At 42.1% G+C, this 16,514-nt stretch overlaps 1 protein-coding gene across 1 annotated transcript; it reads left to right on the top strand.

Annotated features, from left to right (window-relative positions):
• Positions 1 to 1,063: 1,063 nt before the first annotated feature.
• amotl2a (angiomotin like 2a) lies at positions 1,064 to 16,168 on the top strand. Its single transcript, XM_088616654.1, has 11 exons — positions 1,064 to 1,500; positions 3,466 to 4,220; positions 5,034 to 5,232; positions 7,602 to 7,746; positions 8,116 to 8,208; positions 11,016 to 11,311; positions 11,674 to 11,867; positions 12,223 to 12,324; positions 12,587 to 12,807; positions 12,962 to 13,123; positions 13,955 to 16,168. The coding sequence occupies exons 2-11, from the start codon at positions 3,529 to 3,531 to the stop codon at positions 14,035 to 14,037; spliced, it is 2,187 nt and encodes a 728-aa protein (XP_088472780.1). The 5' UTR covers positions 1,064 to 1,500; positions 3,466 to 3,528; the 3' UTR covers positions 14,038 to 16,168.
• The last annotated feature ends 346 nt before the right edge of the window (positions 16,169 to 16,514 follow it).

Here is a 16,514-nt window from a genome sequence, read left to right as displayed (position 1 = left end):
AAAGTACACACAAATATGAGCTTTATTTTAGCTTTATAGTTAATAATGAAAACATTTAACAACTAAGTTTCCACGTTTTCATAAACAACAGCTTTATAAAAAAAACAACTATTGAAAACAAAAGATGTATTTAAAAGAAAATGTGGAAGTTACTGTTTCCAAAATGTGTTTAGTCAACAAAATTATAACAGACTTATGAAAGGTTTGTTAGTATTTTTGTTCAGGACTGTTGAAATATTAAAGTCTACATCCAAGCGTTCATAGCATTAACTGTGTTGTTTTGCTGACGTGTTTTAAAATAGTCAACTCAGTACATATTTGTGCAGTACCAGGATGGACATACAGTATACTTCAATAGCCAAGTACTGTTCTATGGTTATGTATTAGGGGAGCACTAAATAACTTAATAAACATCAGTTTTTTTATCTAAGGATTTTCTGTCTTTTTTAACCTTTTAAGATTCATGTGTTCTTTAACCCGCTCTTCACCTTTTAAAACTATTAACACAGTCGCGAATATTAAGTCTCGCTATTATTTTCAGAAAATGTGTGCACTGTGTTAACTTTCACCTGATTTTTTTTCAAATGATGAGAAGACGCATCTCTGTCCATGGTTTAATAGATTCGAGACAGTTTTATCTTTACCATTAATTCATACATGCACACGTCAAGAACAGATAATCCACCTCATGATTTCAAAAGGAGAAGATCTCCCATCCCTCAGCAGACACAGAAAGCAATTAATAGCTCTTACCATCTACTAAAACAAAACAATTTAATCCACTGTCACTGTTTTGCTATAGTGTTCTGTTCGCAGCAACACTATAAAAATTAAACAGTACCAAAGGCTCCTTTAAAATAACGAGTTAATAAATAAAATATTGCTCATTTGGGTTGATGTCTCAGTGATTATTATAGTATTTCGACAAATGTTCATCTCAGGGCTTGGCGCTATTCTGCGAACTGTGCTTTCCCTGTTCCACTGCGGTCTCAGGTTCTGCTCGTCGACTTTCAGTTCAACCATGATGCTGCTGGTGTAGGAGTGACATCACTCCCCTCAGTAAAACTTCTAATATCTCAAAAACCGAAGCAGCACTAACACCACTTTTAACGACACAAACGAATGAATCGGGGCTCATTGTTCGAGCTGTTTGTATGGGGGGGTTGGCAGCTTCAACGAGCTGCTGTAGTCTGTTATTGCTTTTGATCCCAGAGGAACCTGGAGCTCTCGCATTCCGATCATTCCAGCCTCTGTGAACAATCAGCCCTCAGTTATTTATTAGCGCACTGAGCTCTTAAACTGGCTCAGTCTACGCCAGGCAAATCCACAGAGCGTAACTACACTTATTAACAGTGGAATACATACACATGGGCGAACACGCACGTATCTGAACTTACTTTCAATGAACAGATACAGGATTACTTTCAATAATCTGGAATTTAATGAACAGAACCTACACGCGTCTCCCTTCTGCTATGCATTTAATGGAACTGTGAAAGGGTGAGTTTTATTTTTATCGTCTTTCTCTTATTTCACCGGTCACTTGCGATCTTCTCTCATTTTTGTTCAGTGGTAAAACTCATTTTTAGATTTTAACTTATTTATAGCGTTTCTGTGTATCGATTTTAAATCGAACGTTATTATTTAAGCAAGAAGAACTTATTTGAGTGATTTTAGTCTCGTATTTGATGCGAATAGCTAACCTAAAGTATCCAAAGGCATGGGAAGATTGGCATACATGTTATCATATTGCAATAAATACATCTATGAGGGCCATAAAGACTGTACCATCAGTATTGTCTCCCAAAACTAAATGCGGAGACTATTGTGTCGGTTCATGTTTAATATTTAGCGATTCGAGATTCGAGACGTGAATCCGGGGAAGGTTCGCAGCTCATCTGGATGTTTGCTGGGTCGGTCCTTAACCCGATTAGACTCACTTTGAAGTCTCAGTGAAATAAACCCTTTGCATTCTCAGGAGTAAAACACTTTTTCGTTCGGCATGGGATGTTTTACAGACAATAAAAGTGGGGAAATTTGATTTTTTTCCCCATAAACACTGCGGGTGTAAAGGCGAATTAGATTGTACCATAATTGCGTTCAGTACAGTGCCTCACGCTGTAAAATTGAATAAAAAACGCGTGTTTTCGAATGAACAGAATATGCAAGCGCTGGAAACATTAGGAGTCTTTCTTGTATTTTTTCTAAACGTACAGATGTGACTGGCGACTACACTTCCCCTTTCCTTCTTCTTTTGTCGTGTTCGTTTCCCAGACTTCGGATTTTATCAAGTCGTATAGTTCGCACATTACAGCAGCACAGTAAGTTATGTAGAAACAGAGCGGCGCCTGCCGCAGGAAGCTGTGTAATGGACAGACCAGTGCCAAGACTTCCTCTTTAACAACTGCCTCCTTTGTCAAAGTGCTTTAGTATTTCAAATCTCTGTATTGATATGTTAACTATATATGTATTTTAATGTAATGAGCTGGAAATCCCAAATAAATTGTTTCAACTAGAATTGGCTGGTGGAGCCTTGAAGGGAAAGATCTCCACGTGAAAGGTTGTTGCCCACTTCTAGAGAGCTTTTACCAGTGGGGCTTTCTTGCCTTCTGAAATGTCAAACAAGTTACCTTCTCCTTTCAAGTACGCAATTCTAGTAATTATCGACACCTTCGTTTCAGTAGAAAGGTGAGGAGGATACGTTTCCCGAGTATAGTGTGCGTGAATACTGGGATAAAACAGGTCTTGGGGAGTTTTTTAAAAACATTTTGCCGAGTTCCTGGCCACGGAATACGCATAAAGCTGGCTGGGTGCTAGAGGGCTATTTCAGTGATATTGAGGTGCAAACGTGCTGTTGCTATGGCGATGCTCTCTGAGAGGCAGACCACGCAGAGCCGCAGAGCCACAGAGACATGACTGGTATGTGCCCTGTTTTTGTATCGGGGGTCCATGTGGCCAAGGGAAAGAGATTCCACAGTTTCACAAAGCACTGCTTGGCTTAGTTTCGCAGCTGGCTCTCCTTATTTCCCTGATCTAAAATCATCTGGGGGGAGAATGAGCGCAATGTGCATACCTTTACAAAATAAGATACAGAAAACCCAAAATTGGAACCCGATGTTTATTGCATTTCAAGGGACACATGCCTTTCTGTTGAAACATATGTGCCTCAAATTATAGCTGGCCTCTAGCCAGGCTAACAAATTACTCAGAATAAAGGTCCCTCTAGCTTTACTATCTTTATTATTGGTATTGATGTTATTTCATATTAAATCATACATATCAACCATTCTATAGAAATCTCATCTAGTCTGTAACTATAATATTTTGGCTACGCTCTTCCAATTTTTTTTCTACTTCATAATTTGTTGGATATACCAAGGGATAATTGAATATCTTGCAATGTTTTATTTAGTAAGGCCCAAAGGCTGCTTTTTCATAGATTTGTCCTTTTGCTTTTCCTCCCAGATCTGAGGCTACTTCTCCGATTCGTCCCCGGCCCTAACTCGCCTCGCCAAGCCAGCATCCGCGATGCGGACGGCGGAAGACTCGTCCAGCACGGTCCTGCACCGGCTGATCCAGGAGCAGCTGCGCTACGGGAACCTCACGGACACGCGCGCCCTCCTGGCCATCCAGCAGCAGGCCCTGCGGGGGGCGGGCTCCGGGAGCCCCCGCTCCTCCGTGGAGAGCCTGACCCAGGAGGAGTCCCAGTTTCTCCAGCTGTCGGCGCGCCAGGAGCCCCAGGGGCAGGAGCACCAGGGGGACTGCCACCACTCGGAGAGCTCCCTGCGCCAGCTCTACCAGCTCCACGGGGAGGAGCTGCCCACCTACGAAGAGGCCAAGGCCCAGTCGCAGTACCTGGCGTCCCAGAGGGGCCAGGGGGATGCCTGCGGTGTGATGCTGGACGACGTCCTGCAGGACGATGGTCTGAGAGACCTCAAGCGGGGGCACGTCCGGTCTCTCAGCGAGAGGCTTCTGCAGCTCTCGTTGGAGAGGAACGGCGCGAAAAACCAAATGGCTATGAGCTCCTCGCACAGCTATCCGCAGCTCTCCAAGCATCACGTCCACCACGCCCCAAGCGCCCAGCAGCACCCTGCTGAGCAGAGAGGCCCCCCACCCGAATATCCGTTTCTGGTCAAGCCTCCGGGATATATGGTTAGCCATTCCCAGGAGCATGGACATTACAACACGCCACCTCCCCCTTTCTATTCGCAGTCTCACAGGTAAGTCGCACCTGTGGGCTTTACCCTAGCAGTTGTCTTTGAATAGAACCACTTGGGTTTTTTTTTATCTAACAATGAACTATTTTATGGTCTATGGGAAGAAATGGAGCCAAGGAGAACTTTATATCCCCTGTAGCCACATACTCATTTGCTCATCTCAAAGGGTTTTTGTAATGCACCTGGGAAATGTTTTTGAGTATTCGAAGCACTTGAAGTGGAACCACTGGAAACATGTTGTTGCATATCTGTATTCTTCATGATAGACAAGTAGAAATCTTCACAAGAAACTTAGACTGGATTTCCTTTTGGCTGGTGGCACACTTAAGGAATGTTGCACTAGTTTCCTCAGCATTGATCCAGCAAGCAAAGTGTGTTGGCACTTATCTTAGCTGGATAAGTCTGAGAACAAGGCCATTTCTACTGCGTGTGTCATTATGACTAACCTGCCTTTACAAGCAGAGCAAGAAATTGTCTGACAGTGACGTAAACCTAACAATATATATTCATTTACATATAACAAAAGATATTATATGCCATCTATTTTTTTCCTTATGAAATTGTCTAATCTAAACTCACTGCGGGCGTGATTGTACCTGCTCTGTGGCTTCTGCCATTGGCATGAATTGGTGTTTGATTGCCCTAATGTGATGAGGCACCGAGAGAAAATGTAACCCATCATACTTGTATTGTATTTTTGTGTGTGTATGTGGGTTGGATGGGAGTGTGACGTGAACCTGCTGATCTTACTACTGTGGGCTGCAACTCGTGGATATGTAAAGGAGAGAATTAAATCAACCTTTCTCTTTCCTGTAGGCATCTACAGACTCAGCCACAGGTGTTCCGCCACAGTCCTTTATCTACACTGACCCCTGCAGGTGTGGAGGCCTTCATGGCCGCTCACAATGTCTCTACAAACAGCCATGTAGCCCAGATGGAAATGCTGATGAAGGAAAATGAGATGTTGAGGCGGAATCTAGAAGGCTACAGTGAGAAGGCCGCCAGGATCCAAAAGGTATAGAGGTTTGAGACCTTTCGATGAGACTTAAACACTGAGTCTTCAACCTGTTTTTTTCAAAGCATGTCAATGCAGGTCGCAGTATTTCTATAAATGAATATACCGTGATGGAAATGTGACTGCTGGTGATTCTGTTAAGAGTCAGGAGTTTCTTCCGATTTGGCCAGAAGGAAAATCCCAATCAGGAACTCATTAAACATAATTTGAGCAACCACATGAAGCCCCAAAAGAGAGACTTAATGTCATGTTTATGGAAACAAAATTGGTTTATTTCAGTATTTTGTGTGAAGTCTTTGACTTCAGCGCATTTGTGTGCTTTATAACGGGTGTGGATTTCGGAAATTAAATGTGCGGTCTTTGCCAATACTGAATACCAGAGAGATTAACTCTGAAGCCACGCTGGAATGTGCGCAGTGGAAGGATCACAGTGTTTATGACTTGTCTCCTTTGGCACATGTAAAAGCCTTTATGTTAAGTAATAAGAGATACAAAATATCCTAAAAAGACAGAGCTGCTTCTATTGTAAAATCTTTACAATAGACACTGGTACCTGTAGAGGGAGAAAGACATTCTCCCTTAGTTTATAATCTTCAGAAGACAATGATTTGTAAAGTATTAGGACATACGTGTGTGTGTATATAAATATATAAATGAAATCATTTGTATTACACAGTTGTTAAACTCAGTGCCTCAGCCCCTTAAAGGTCTAAGATCATAAGGCGTTTTTACACTTATAGCTCTCTCAGATCACTTTTTCCAATCTTCTTCCGTCTGTCGAGATCATAATTCCAGGGCTTGCATGAATCCTGAACTTCCAGCAGAGTCCAGGAGGTATGGCATCTCAAAAGCTTCTGCCACAGTGAATGCCAAGCTCTTCCAGTGCACATAAGATTAGCTCCTCCAGATATGTTCTGTAACTACTAGGGAAGAGACGTTTTAAGAATTCAGCATCTCTGTGTAGGGAGTCTCGGTTAAAAGCAGTGTCTGTATTTGAGGGATGGCAAACAGCTGTTGCCTAGGAGACTGGCTGTTTGACTACAAAAAGGGAAAGGCGGCTCAGTGTATAAACTAGACTTTTGTCAGGACCTCTGGCAAATAAGTGCATGTGCTTGGAGTGCCTGCAGATGTCACATCTAATCCAAAAGATGTCAGACTGCAGTGAAGGGTTTCTGACCTTGCCACAGCTGATGAGATTTAGGAGAAAGCAGCAGGCTGCAGAGAACAGTTGCTATTTCAGACTGAAAGGCTTCTTTCACTTTCACCCATATTACTTGCATACGTGTTGCTTCTTGTTCATTCTTCTTTTATAACAATCCGACTTGGGCTCAGAGATCCCATTGTGAATTGACGGGACAGTTTGAGGTTTGGAAAAAGCTGAAAGAGTCTTCAGACCTAGTTAAAAATAATCTTTCATCATGCTTCTAGAATTGGGGAGTTCCTTGTGGTCCCTTTGGGTAGTTAGCTTTTTTTAACAAGTCTTTATGAAACTACTGGAATTTTGTTTACAGCCACTGTAAAGTGTGCATGTCATCAGCAGTTTTTCACATTCCATCGTTTCATTTTTATTTAGTGTGACTTCACGGAGAGGCGAGCTTTTGAATAACTTAGTTTATGGGGGAAAAAGGATTACGAAAAGTTCAATTTCTAGCATTTCCTGTGTACAGCCTTCTGAAGAGTTTTCATTGTATGTTCTGTGTTGATGAATGATCTTTAAAAACATTTAACCCTGATGGTGTTCATTCAAGGGAGTGAATGTACTTTTCTTCTATTCCCCATATCCATATCACATTTTCTTATCTGCTCTGGACTGCTTCTCATATCTTTAAGTAGCAGTGTGTACGAGCATGACATTCTCTAGCTCTGACAATATGCATCTCAGTTTCTGGTTTTGCTTTCTCACATGAAAAGAATGATAATTACAACCTCAGAAATTACACAACAGGGCTCTCTACTACTGTGGAGTAAATGTGCCCAAACAGATATGTCTGAGTAATGTTCCTGCTGTGGCTGCTTCTATGGTTTTAACTGCCAGCTCTTTTCTCTGCCTCACTGCGCTGGCATGTTGCCTATTCAAAAGAACACCTGGAACTGATGTCTTTGCTGTTAGGAATGTTGATTCAAGACACCCTTTAGAATAATCTGCACCACAATTGTTCATTTGTGGACACGTTAGAAAAGTGCAGATAGTGACTTTTGACATTGAACCTGAAATGGAAAAATGCGAGGATCATGCTTGTTTGTTCAGCAGGTACTTAGGTGTGTGAAGAGGTCAGTTAACCAAAACTGTTGTCCGTTTTTATGATTACTTCATGAGAATTTTGGAGTTTGACATGTATATTTGGGATCCTTTTATTTTTCCTCTCCAGCTTGAGATGGAAATCCAGAGAATATCTGAAGCTTATGAGACACTCATGAAGGGTTCTGCTAAACGCGAGGCTCTGGAAAAAACCATGAGAAACAAGTTGGAAGGAGAGATCAAAAGGTTACATGATTTTAACCGGGACCTGAGAGGTAAGAATTAAAGTAGATGTTAAAATGTCCCACTTGGATGGTTCTTTACCTAGCACTTCAAAGATGTATGCTTATTGAGATCCAGTTTGTCAGCTTGAAACATCTAACAAATCGAGTAACTGTGAGTGATGTAAAAGTTTAGGGACTAGTCATGTGTTGCCCTTTTGAAACTGGGATCCTCACTGAAAAACAAATGTTTATGCTTTTAAAGTAAACCACAAATCCCCTAACCCCTAATCTTTGCTTTATTTGAGACATTTAGCACTAAAACCATGATCAGCCCATGATCCTGTTGGAAGTGCTATAAGAGTATCTAGAGATTTTACTAAAGAAAAATACTGACCAGCTGCTTTCTTTGACTGTTTTTAGACCGCCTGGAAACAGCTAGCAAACAGCTGGCTGCAAAGGAAGCTGCTTCTTCAGACCAAAACCAAGATGTCTTGGCCAAACTCCTAGAGCAAAGTGAGTAACTTTAGTGCAACAGTGGTTTTTGTCTGTATATTGACCTGAAGTCTCACCCATAAATACTAGATGGCTATGAACACTTTATTTTGTGGATCCACAGTACTCAATATATATGCTGTTTCATTCCTTAAAATACATCATGCTAAGTAGTTGTGGAAATGGGTGGTTATATTTTAAGAAAACCAAACTGAGGTACAATGGTGTGGTATTTCAGTTATCTGATTAACACTAGACTCTTAAGTAATTAATATTTTTGTAAATACATAGGAGAATTTATTATAAGGTCTGTAGTGTTCTTTTTTGGCTTCGGGAATCTGGTGGTTTGTCTCCTTGTTCCAAAGTCTATGTTGACACTCACTTGTGCATAAATGTTTCATTGGAATGAGAGGAAAGAAGGAACAGACAAAAAATCAAAACAACGTCCGTAAACAGCACCAAAAAGGGAGCAATTTTCTTGGGGGGTGGAGATGGAATCTTTGGAATTTCCTTCCTAGATCTAATGCCAACAAAAAGCAACACATTTTAATCCTTGAATATCTCTGTTAAGTGCTGTTAAATTAGACATAAACAAAGCATTCCTCAAAACATTCTTTATGTAAAAATTTCACACTGAATTATATTCATACATTTCAAGTATTGTTTTCAATCTAAGGTGGATTTGTTTTTATATGTGTACTGTGCTGAGGAATGGGGAAAAAGCTATGCTGTGCCATGAGAATATTCCTGAAACCTTTCCAGCAGGTTTTAGCTCTCTACTCCTTTTTAAATCTGACAGTTGTCCTGTCAGTTATGTTACCATTTCTTAACAAATAAACTGCCTTTATTAAAGGGGTGTGCTCTTTTGCACTCCTTGTACAGTTTCAACGTGATATTAAAAGCTCTTAAAACGTATGCTGTCGGTTTGAGCTGTAGTTGCAAAGGGGAGGGGAGTGTGATGTAAAAGTTAGGAGAAGTTTGAAACATTTTCTCCATTTCTAGATATGGCGTTATTCCATCCATTATGTGAGGTGGCTGTATGGCCTTTATGTAACACTCTTGCAGATCCAGCTTCATCCAACTTAAGCGTTCTGGACATCTTGTTCCTTTAAGTGTGGTTTTACATCTGCATTCTATCGATGCAGTGAATGATAATACAAATGGTGTGCACAATCGTACACATGCCAAGAATGGGGTGGGGGGGTAGGTTAATGTGTAGTCTGATCCTTCTTCCACTCCACTGAGAGCTGCTCTTGGCACTTGAACAGCAGTCATTATTCACAGCAGCAATAAATGTGGCATGAATTCCTGGAATTCCTCAGGTAATTCAGGCTGTTCCGTAGAACAGGACAGACTCCCTCCCTTCCCCTAACCAAACAGCTCCTTTGTTTGCTTGTTGGGCTGAGCTTGTGGTACTGGCTTTGACTTTCTAGCTGTGCTGTTCTTCCCCTTTTGCGTTGGCCTCCTCTTAGGTTTGTGGTCCCTGAGGTTGGGGCATTTCAGAGGTATACATGTGGATGGGGTGGGGGTGGGTTGCTGTGCTAGTTTCCTGTTACTTCCCCCTTTTAACATATCACTTCTGGCTGATGCAACTGCTTTGGCAAATAATCCACCTACTCTCACCAAATGTTTGGATATATTCTCAATTTTTACTGGTTACCTGGTTATACCTAGTGCTGAAAGAGGAGACAGGCACCTGGCCCCCTGCATGTACCCACTAATTGTTAACGTGGTGTAAACAATGTAGTTTAACTGTGAAATCACCAGGAGGGATTGTATCATTACCCTGTTTCCAGCTCTATCAGAAAGCAACCACATCATAGTGAAGTGAATCTAAACCATGCAGATGAGCAGCATTACACAATGTAAATTCCTAATCGCATTGAAATGCTCTGCTGATCTGATGCAATTAATATGGTTCTCATAGTGTACATAACGTTGAAGACTGAGACATTATAAAATAATAGTTGAAACATTGAGGCTCATAGATCATTTAGGAAAGCCAAACCTTATTTTTAAAGGAAAATACTACTGCATGGTATATTTCCTAAGGGAAATGCAATTTGCTCCTTGAAAATTTAGCAAATTGTAAAGATATTGCTGACCTTGTTCAAGCATGAAATGCAATAGATGTTTGTTCAGAAAGTCAACACCATAAAAGGTTCAGAGGAAGTCTGCATTCCCTGGCACTGTTGGAATGTAGATTGTGTAATCAGCACACAGACAGAGGTGGGGGGTTTAACAAATTTCTAACTGTTCCAGGGATTAGATATTTACCTTGACCTTTTCAAAAGAATAACTGCAACTGGAAATGAACAACTAATGTAGTTTCCTCGGAATAAGGAAAATAAATCGATTCCAGACAATTTTAAATGGATGAATTTTGTATTTCATCTGTCCGTGGGATGTTCATGTGGTTTACCTACAGCTGTTTCACTGTGTTAATTGGGCAAATGCACAATTTAGTTTTGGGCCCACAAAATGGCTACAGTATCTGCGCTGAGGGCCTTCAGGTCTCCAGCTGTGAAACTGGTGGTGGTTTCTCCCAACACGCTAGGCAGGCATGTTTCTCTAAGCGTTCAATGCTTTAGTCATGTTCTGTGGCTGAAGAGCAGGAAGCGAGACCAGCTTCCTTAGACGAAACGGCACTCAAGGGAACACCGCGTTTGTTGTTCCCCTGATGTGGATTGTCTTGCTATCATCTCTAGTTTTATGTTGAATAGTTCCTCTCAGAACAAATACATGGGAGTTATAAACGTCCTCATGCTACTGCATAATGGAAATGGGCGGGGAAAGGAACGGGTGACCTCATGCCGCTGCCCCTCCAGGTGAACGGCAGCAGCGGGACAAGGAACGCCTGGAGCGGGAGGTCTCGGCGCTCCGCGGCACCAGCGAGGACCAGCGGCGGCGGCTGGAGGCCCTGGACCAGGCCCTGAACAGCGCGCAGTCCAAGGCCGCCCAGCTGGAAGAGGAGCTGCGCAGGAAGAGGGCCTACGTGGAGAAGGTGGAGCGGCTGCAGCACGCCCTGTCCCAGCTGCAGGCCGCCTGTGAGAAACGGGAGAAGCTGGAGCAGAGGCTGCGCACCCGGCTGGAGCAGGAGCTGAAGATGCTGCGGGCGCAGCAGGTAGGATCTGCCGTTCTGGATATGGAGTGGATTGATCATGACCAACCCGACAGCATCGTTGGAGATTTTACCTCGATCCGCTTCAGCTGACTTAGTGTTTGAAAGACTATGCCGCCATAGATTTCTTCTAATATACACACACTCTAATTGCTTAAAAACACAATAATTGCACATCCTACTACAGGGCCTTAGAGTTTAATGGTTCGTTAAAACGTACGACTGAAGTCCATTTCAGACAGCAGGCATGATAGCAGTTTCTTTATTTTAAAATTGGTGTCTCCATCTAAGAAGGAGAACAAGATGGCGATACCTGAGGGGGAGGAATTTAGTATCAACCAAAATGTTTTTTCCCCCTCCCCCAGCGGCAAACCCACGGCCCGGGTTCGGCCTCTCCCTCGGAGCTCAGCGCCTGCGCCCTGCTGGAGCGCCTGCGGGAGAAGGAGGAGCGCATCCTGGCGCTGGAGGCCGACATGACCAAGTGGGAGCAGAAGTACCTCGAGGAGAGCACCATGCGCCAGTTTGCCATGGACGCGGCTGCCACCGCGGCTGCACAGAGGTGAGGGGGGGCAGGAGGCCTGGGGAAAGCGTGTGTGGAACACCCTGGAACAAATGGAGAAGTCGCGGTATCTCATCTTGTTGAGGCATGGCTCCTGAGCCGTTGAGTTCCATGAATAGGTCATGGAATAGTACGGCCCCTTTTAGGTCTAAGCGATGGGGTTAAGATTTCCTTCGGCAGTTGGGAGTTGTTAATGGTTGTTGACACAATGCTAGAATGCAGAAGCAGAGGAATGTACTTTTAACACGTCTCGTAGCAACTTTGCTTAGTATTTTAAGATAGGAGTTGGTCATGCATAGGATCAAGTCAGGAACTGTATTGCTCCTCAGTTTTATAACAGCCCTTCCTTCTGCAGGGACACTACCATCATCAACCATTCGCCCCGGCACTCCCCCAACAACAGTTTCAACGAGGACCTGCTGACTGCCAATCACCGACACCAGGAAATGGAGAACCGGTAAAGACCTAGGGTTTTAACTCTGCTATAGTAGCTTTACCCTGCATGAGCATTAGCCATATTTTAGTCACAGTGTGAGGAAAGGTCTCCCCTAGATATGCTGGCTAAGATCGATTGGTTCTTCTAAACTGGCCCTTTGAAGTAGCAGCACATCCAGGGAGACTTCAGTCATGTGCCATCTTTTCTGCTTTGCACCCAATGCTTTCCCTCACCTGGACAAGTGTCTTGAAGGAGCTGAACGAATGGGTATTTCTCTTCCCAGAATCCGTGCCCTGCATGCTCAGCTCCTGGAGAAGGATGCAGTGATCAAGGTCCTTCAGCAGCGCTCCCGCAGGGACCCCAGCAAGGGGGAGCAGCAAGGCCTCCGTCCCGCCAAATCTGTGCCATCCATCACTGCCGCTGCCAGTGCCCACAGCTGGCACACGCCAAGCCGCCAACTTGTTGCCAACAAGGCGACGGACGCGGCAAGCAGAGACCCAATAGGTGAGCGTTTGACAGCTGACTTATCTTATTCTGGTGAACTGAAATAACTTTAGGAAGCAAAAAACATTTTTGTAATTATTTTGTAATTGTTAATTATTATTGGATAGCATTTGTTTGAAACCATTAATGACCTGCTTTTCCTTCTGTGTTGCAGTGAAAAGCCTCTCGGACGATCAGACGTTAGCAGTACGGTCAACCACCCACACTAAACACTGTAGCCAAGATGGCTGTACCCAGACGGAAAACATTTCACAAGAGTCACCTGCTACCTCTGAGCTTGCTGCCACTGAGGATTCCAGCACTGTTCCCGTCTCTGGTATGTACAGCATTTGGACTTGGACACAATCCACTTCAGGGTTAGCTGTCGCTTGCTCCCAGTGCTTAAAACATTAAGGAAGGCAGTGGGACTCGTTTTTAGTTCTTGATTGTTCACTCTTTAAAGAAGGCTCTGTGCCATATGTATTTTACAAAGAGCAATTAATCCTCTTTTATTTTGAATATTTTGAGTGGATAACTGAAAGCTATTCCACAAATTGGACCACATTCTAAAAATGAACATTTTCATAATTTTGCGATGCACTGGGGTGTACTTTACAAGTACCACAGAAAGACCATAATCAAATTGGGACACTACAGAGCCATGAGATGCTGGAACCTGCATGAGTTGCATTTTGAATAACATTTGTGGTGAAAACCCAAAACCGATAGGCAGCCTCTGGTGTCGGATGTCAAATGTTTCTTTGGAAGACTCCGAAGTTCTGTCTGGATCTGTCTGGATCAGAGGATCACTGACTAGTTGCAGTCTTGGAAAGGTTCCCCCATCTACAGCCATGGGCCTCAACAGACACCAGGAGAGTTTAATCTCCAGGAATTCCAGCTATGCAGAATAGATGAGATAGAAGCGTTAAGTAGTGTTTTTAGAGGACGAGATTGTTTTTCCCTTGTAAAGGTTTTTGCAATGCACTGGGCAGACGTACACACATCAAGAATGGTATAATGCTTTAGAATTCTAGTTCAGTGGTGGGTATGCAAATATCACAACAAGCACAAATCAGAGACCTACTTAAAACACTTAAGATTTTTGAGGAGCCATACTGTTGTGTAAATATTGCTCACGTTTTTTTCCTTTTTCCTCCTCCATTTTCAGATAACGTGGAACAACTGACACCCATTAATATGTACAAGAATTTGGATAATTTAGGTGTGGAAGTAGTTGAAATTCTTATCTAGAGAAGTGATTTTCTTCTGGGGGAGGGGTGAATAACATCTCCAGGAAGGAACCTACTGCATTTTAACCAGAAACAAAGTTCTGCACTTCATGTGGAAAGAGGTTGCGAACGGATGCTCTGAACTGTGTGCCGCTCCTGGAAATGAAACAACTATGTACTTAACTACACAAAACACTTCAGTAGAAAAAAAGACGAGCTCCAGAAAGCAGGAAAAAGGACTGGTGTAGCACGGAAGAGGAGCTGAGCTTTCCTTGTGTGTTTACCTACGCTAAAAAGGACCTCTGCTTGATATACTATTTTTAATCTGCCTGGTGCAAGAGACACTGTGAATCTTTGAGGTACTTTGAACAGTATTTCATACAGTTGCAAAAAGCAGCTGACGGATTGTATAACTTGTAAATATTTTGAAAAAATATTTATAATTGCTGCTTGTATGTGTGTGCGCCGTGTGCTATCTTTGCAGTCTAGCTATTAAGTATCCCTGAATGTGTATTTTTATCTTGTTTCCTGTATGTATGTTTGTATGTAATTTATATATGTCACTTGTAAACTGTCAAACAAGCTATCTGTAGTGTTCAGGAATTTCACATCTCAAATATGTTTTCATGAAAACTTCCCCAAAAGCCCTTGTAACTGAAGTGCACTTGTTACTATCCTCCAGAAACCCTTACTTGGTTTGTGTCTCTGAGAGTGTGACCAGGCTCCATTTTGCATTTGCTCCCATTAAGCAGTAAGGCTCCTTTTTCTTCTGCCAATACACTTCATTCCAGACCTACAGCAAAAAAGAGTTCCCATTCTTGGCAAGAGGTCAAATTTGAAGGTATAGAAGAGCAAGTCCCCTTTGATGGGTGGAAAGATATTTTTACTTGCTTTTATTGAAGACCAGCAAATAATGCTGTTTCTTCACATTGAACAGAAGGAACTCCTGTTTTTTCCAAAAACTTTCTAGAACAAAGTTCTTGCTTTATCCTTGAAGGAGAAAAGAAGCTCGACTTAGGGTGTTACGTGTTTGGCCATATTTTAATCTCGTTTCCAAATTCTAAGAAATGCAGTAATAATAAAAAACCTGGATTTGAGTGTTTTTGTCTGGGGAATGCTCCTTAGATTAACATCGGAGTGTAGTCTCTGAAATGACTGGTTGCCTTTCACGAAACCCAATTGTTCAAATGCCAGGGGAAAAGTAGGTTATCATTTTCTGGTTTTAAGCAGCAACTGCCATGCATGCCTTTCCCTATTTCAGGCAAGCTGTGGCTAATCTTGTGAAATTCTTCCTCATTGGAATGTCTCAGGGGATAAAGGCTATCTATACTTTGACCCACTTTAAAGTTGTAAGCATTCTAACGAGCATTTTTTTTTTACTTGCTCCCCCTCAGTAATGACCCTGTTCTGGCCAGGGACCTCTTAAGATGAGAATTGCTATATGGCTACTCTAGTGACCCTAACCTGGTTTATAATGTGTAAGCAGCTGGAAACAAAGTTTACTACATAGAGAAAGTACTAGTAAATTCACTTGTGAAATACTTTATTTAAATAAGATTCTAGTGGTTACTAAAAAGTCCAAATGCATTTGATTTTATGTCTTCCAAATGCATCAGTTCCTGGCTTCCACAGGTTAAGGACATAGTCAAATAAGTGCAGATGGTCTTTGTACGACCTGAGCATTCTAAGTGGAAACGCAGTTTGGTCTTATCTCTAAGGGCCCCTTTGAACTGGATGGGAGAGATTGTGTGTTTTAAAATTTGGAAATCCCTTATTTTCTTATTTCCAACGCAATGCATTTGCTGGTCAGTGCTTTGTGTTGAAATTTCACATCTGCTTACTGTTTATTTTTGTTTTGGGCTTTGTTTACAAGAAAAGAAATACTATTGTGAACTAAGAGATCTTAATATATTTTGTATAAATGTATTTGTATTCTTTAAGTATTTAGTGCCATGAGCATAATGCCAAAGACAATTTGCATAATTAAGTTATAATAGAGAGAAAAAAGCAGCTTGGTTATCTGATGCAGACCAATTCTAGATGGTCTGCCCATACGTAGATGTTGCTGTGAACTTCTATTATGTGGGAGTTTTGTATTGAAATGTCAGACCCATTTCATTAATAAAATAAACATTAATATATGCATAAGCCTACATGATATTGTTTGATTCTCTTTTATATATTGTACATTGGTCTTTGAAACAATAAATCTACATGTTTGGTTTTCAATAATCCATTGATTGAATGAAAAGGTGAACTTTATAAACAACTTAAAACTTTATTACACCTAAACATATTTAAATGTCCTTGCGCTGGGTGTATAAGTGTCCCAAGACACCGTCTTAAACACTGCAATTTGCATGTTTAGTAGTTGAAAGGGGCTTAAAACTTTCCATCAACCCCATATTACTTGCATCTATTGGACACCAACATACTGTATCCCTACACCCTGAGCCTCTTCTGGTAGGACTACAGAAGCACTGGTCACCAAGCCCCTGC

This window comes from Lepisosteus platostomus, chromosome 2 (genome assembly GCF_059453375.1).
Source record: "Lepisosteus platostomus isolate fLepPlt1 chromosome 2, fLepPlt1.hap1, whole genome shotgun sequence".
NCBI classification, from domain to species: domain Eukaryota; kingdom Metazoa; phylum Chordata; class Actinopteri; order Semionotiformes; family Lepisosteidae; genus Lepisosteus; species Lepisosteus platostomus.
Note: the sequence above shows the minus strand (reverse complement) of the source record. Positions and strands in the feature narration are given on the sequence as shown.

Bases quoted from the DNA above. Each gene is read 5' to 3' on its own strand.
- amotl2a (XM_088616654.1), top strand. From the start codon at position 3,529: ATGCGGACGGCGGAAGACTCGTCCAGCACGGTCCTGCACCGGCTGATC. The intron at 7,747-8,115 runs GTAAGAATTAAA...GACTGTTTTTAG, and splicing joins TTTTAACCGGGACCTGAGAG to ACCGCCTGGAAACAGCTAGC. The intron at 11,312-11,673 runs GTAGGATCTGCC...CCCCTCCCCCAG, and splicing joins AGATGCTGCGGGCGCAGCAG to CGGCAAACCCACGGCCCGGG.